Raw genomic sequence first — 1,075 nt, 5'->3', positions numbered from 1 at the left:
CCTGACATGTCCTCGCCCAGCTTCGCCCGCCGGGCCGCCTGACCGTGTCTGGCAGCCGCCACTGCCAGGCCAGGACCTTCAGGACTTGTGCATCCAGAATGTCCTACTCCTGAGCGTTTTCAACGTCGAAGAATGCCAAGCTCTTGACCACGTAAACCAAATAAAAACAGACACAGTACAACACACGTTACGGCAACCGTCTTTTGAGACCTACGGTCAATAAATGAAGTGAACAGTAAGTTGCGTTACAAGGATTGCCGATATTTCCTCCTGCTCGTTCAGTTTCCGAGTGCTCTTTCAGCCCACCCCTCCATGATGGGGTGGTGCGCGGCGCGGCGACACGCCGGTGGCGAGCGAGAGCGAGGGGTTGCATCAGTCGTCGGTGCGACGCGCTTCGGCTTTGGGCTGATGAGGCGTTACGTTGAGAGTACCGCGCCGCTAGAAGCTCAGAAAGTCTATTCGGTGGGAGGGCAGCAAACTCACCTGGAAGAACAACACGAAGCACACCCACTGGTAGTAAGTGTAGTACTTCTTGGCGTCCTCGTCGTCAAAGTCGTTGGCCACGCCGGGGTGCGCGACCTCCTTCCCGACCTGGCGCTGGAACGCGTCCGGCATGGTGAAGGTGGACGTGATCCAGCAGTACGTGTTGATGGGGTGGGTCGGCAGCCCGTTGACGATGCACTCGATGGGCTTGCCCACATACTGCGTGGCGGTGATGACCAGCGAGCAGGAGGCGAGCAGCGCCGTCGTGAACAGGTTGTGCAGCCGGAAGATGGGCGAGTCGATGATGACATCGGGCACTTTGAAGTACTGCTTCAGGCCACCGAAGAGCTTGAACATGGTGGCGGCGGTGGGTGTCGCACTCGGGGATAGGAAATCAAACAGACAACAAACGGTGTGCGGAGGGGCCGGGCCGGAGACAACGGCAGGGCGGCACGGCGGCGGCCTGCGCTTGCGCTGCGCACTCCCAGCACACGGACGGCACAGCACTCGCGGGAACACTGAGGGGAGAGGCGAGCCGGCGGCGCGCGGGGGGTGGGGGAGGGCGAGGGGGGAGGAGCTCCCCTCCCTCCCC

General features: G+C 61.6%; 1 protein-coding gene across 1 annotated transcript; it reads right to left on the bottom strand.

The window, feature by feature from the left end:
- Nucleotides 1–423: 423 nt before the first annotated feature.
- LOC127750756 (innexin inx1-like) lies at nt 424–1,016 on the bottom strand. The gene has a single exon (XM_052273202.1). It carries the CDS (start codon nt 838–840, stop codon nt 439–441), a length of 402 nt encoding a protein of 133 aa, XP_052129162.1. The 5' UTR covers nt 841–1,016; the 3' UTR covers nt 424–438.
- Nucleotides 1,017–1,075: the final 59 nt, after the last annotated feature.

This window comes from Frankliniella occidentalis, unplaced genomic scaffold (assembly GCF_000697945.3).
Source record: "Frankliniella occidentalis isolate FOCC.00 unplaced genomic scaffold, Focc_3.1 Scaffold253, whole genome shotgun sequence".
Taxonomy (NCBI): domain Eukaryota; kingdom Metazoa; phylum Arthropoda; class Insecta; order Thysanoptera; family Thripidae; genus Frankliniella; species Frankliniella occidentalis.
This window is presented reverse-complemented; position numbering and strand designations above follow the sequence as displayed.